We start from the raw sequence: 2500 nt of genomic DNA on the forward strand, positions 1-2500 counted from the left end.
TGTTCTTGTTGTTGAACTTGTGCTGGATAGGGAATATGGTGTACTACAAAGGTAAGGATTAGGCTAACACAGTTAGCAGGCCTTTACTGTAAATTTCACGCACGCACACACACACACACACACACACACACACACACACACACACACTACACACACTACACACACACACACACACACACACACTACACACACTACACACACTACACACACTACACACACACACACACACACACACACACACACACACACTCCTTACCTTCCACATGCTGGCCTCCTTGCCGTAGACCACAGCCATGTTGTTGACCTTGTTCTGCTGGATGCTTCTCTTCTCCGTCTCATTCAGCTCCTCTGACACAAAACCCATGAACGAGTTGTCTGGCGTGTGGGCTGGAAGACAGAAGAGACGTGACAGTCAGAGAGAGAGAGAGAGAGAGAGGGAGAGGGAGAGAGAGAGAGGGAGAGAGAGAGAGAGAGAGAGAGAGGGAGAGAGAGAGAGAGAGAGAGAGAGGGAGCATGTCAGAGAGAGAGAGATCGAAAGAGAGAAAGAGAGAGAGAGAGAGCATGTCAGAGAAATAGACCGAGAAAGAGAGAGAGAAAGACAGACAGACTGTCAGAGAGAGAGAGAGAGAGAGAGGGAAGCAGGCAGTGTTGTTATATAATAACAGGTTACCAGACAGAGCCGTTGGCTCATCACAATGTCAAGCGGTTCAGTTTGCATCGTTGTACCAAGCTACCGCAGGTGGATTCTGCAGGTGGAGGTACCGGAGCGGTACTAAGTGTACAGTTAGAGTCCATTAAAGCAAGGCTAGCTGGTGTCATTGGCTGGGACGCCGCCGCAGCACCGCGGCTCCGTTTGAATAATGACTGTAATTCAGAGGTAATTCAGAGGTGAATTGGTATTAGTGGCAAAGCGACGCCACGTGTTCCATTTGTGTAACAGGTGTTTTAAAGCTAGCGGAGCTGGTATCCGTGGAGGCATCACAACGTCAAGTGGCTCAGTTTGTATGGTGACTGTAGCGGGGTGAAAAAAGACATTCCAGGTGAAATGGGTATCGGTGGTGTTCTGTTGTTGCTGCTATGTGGGGGATTGAATGAGGCAAGTCACGTCACGTCACGTCAAGTCAAGTGGGCCGTTTCATAAAAGAGTTATGCTGGGAGAGAGGAGAGAGGAGGTCAAGGCCAAGGCTCTCTGACAGGTGTTATCATCACTACTCTGGCCTGAATGGATCTACTTTGGTCTTTGTCTTGTGGCTTTATCAGACAGATTCATAGAGCTGAACAGTCGTAACGCCTCCAGAGAGGGTGCCTCGGTAGTATAATGTTCCTAATAAAGAGCAAAGGGAGGCCCTATCCAGTATTAGTATAGTGTTCCTAATAAAGTGTTTGGTGAGTGTATATTATACAATATATTATAACAGTTCTAAAGGTAATGTTCTCCTGGTAGAACCAGACTTACGGAACATAGTCATGTACTGTCTGGAGTTGAGGTTCCAGTATCCCCAGTTGGTTCTGTAGCCGTGCAGGGTGGCGTACTCCTCGTGGTTGTAGGCCGGCTCTGTGCCAAACGTGTCGATCACACGGATGTGGCACCTAGAATAGGTGGGGAGACACATATGAATGCAACACCTACAGTACTGTAGAATAGGTGGGGAGACACATATGAATGCAACACCTACAGTACTGTAGAATAGGTGGGGAGACACATTTGAATGCAACACCTACTGTACTGTAGAATAGGTGGGGAGACACATTTGAATGCAACACCTACAGTACTGTAGAATAGGTGGGGAGACACGTTTGAACGCAACACCTACAGTACTGTAGAATAGGTGGGGAGACACATTTGAACGCAACACCTACAGTACTGTAGAATAGGTGGGGAGACACGTTTGAACGCAACACCTACAGTACTGTAGAATAGGTGGGGAGACACATTTGAACGCAACACCTACAGTACTGTAGAATAGGTAGGGAGACACATTTAAACGCAACACCGCCGCTGAGCAATTTACACCTGACGTGTCACTCCCTGTTGTGAAGTGTTTACCGGGGTAATGACAGACCGATTTATACATGGGGGGACTTTGGAACGAACTGAGGTATGATAGAAGGTGTAACTGTATAAAAACACAGGCATAATCATATGAATTTTTTAATATATATTCATATTGGTTTCCAACATCCAAGGTTTTTGCTACACTGTGAGCATAATCAAGCATAACCTTTCACAGAGGAAACATACAGTGCCGAGAACTGATAGAAGCTTAAAAATAGACATACATATGTATTCTGTTATTGGTTGTTATATAAAGTCCCAGGAGTGACACCTCAATAAACTTTTCTATCCATCTCAGTCTTATAAACAAGTGAGTATTGGGTATTTCTGAGTATCCAAGACGGAACGAATACAGGCTTCAAAGAACCATTTCTCATTTCAATATCGGTATCACCGCCGCTGTTTATCCCAGAAGCCTTTGTGTTTTGTCTGAAAGGCTGTAAT

General features: G+C 45.8%; 1 protein-coding gene across 1 annotated transcript in view; it reads right to left on the reverse strand.

Annotated features, from left to right (window-relative positions):
* The window catches only part of LOC310824637 (alpha-1,6-mannosylglycoprotein 6-beta-N-acetylglucosaminyltransferase B-like), a gene marked incomplete at both ends in the record, with an annotated part of 38434 nt that overhangs the window by 8821 nt on the left and 27113 nt on the right, over positions 1–2500 (reverse strand). Inside the window, 2 exons of the mRNA XM_083697897.1 lie at positions 257–387; positions 1457–1590. Of these exons, the coding sequence (XP_083554023.1) occupies positions 257–387; positions 1457–1590 (265 nt within the window). The remainder of the gene's footprint in view (positions 1–256; positions 388–1456; positions 1591–2500) is intronic.

Source organism: Argentina silus, assembly GCF_951799395.1.
Source record: "Argentina silus genome assembly, contig: scaffold_227, whole genome shotgun sequence".
Taxonomy (NCBI): domain Eukaryota; kingdom Metazoa; phylum Chordata; class Actinopteri; order Argentiniformes; family Argentinidae; genus Argentina; species Argentina silus.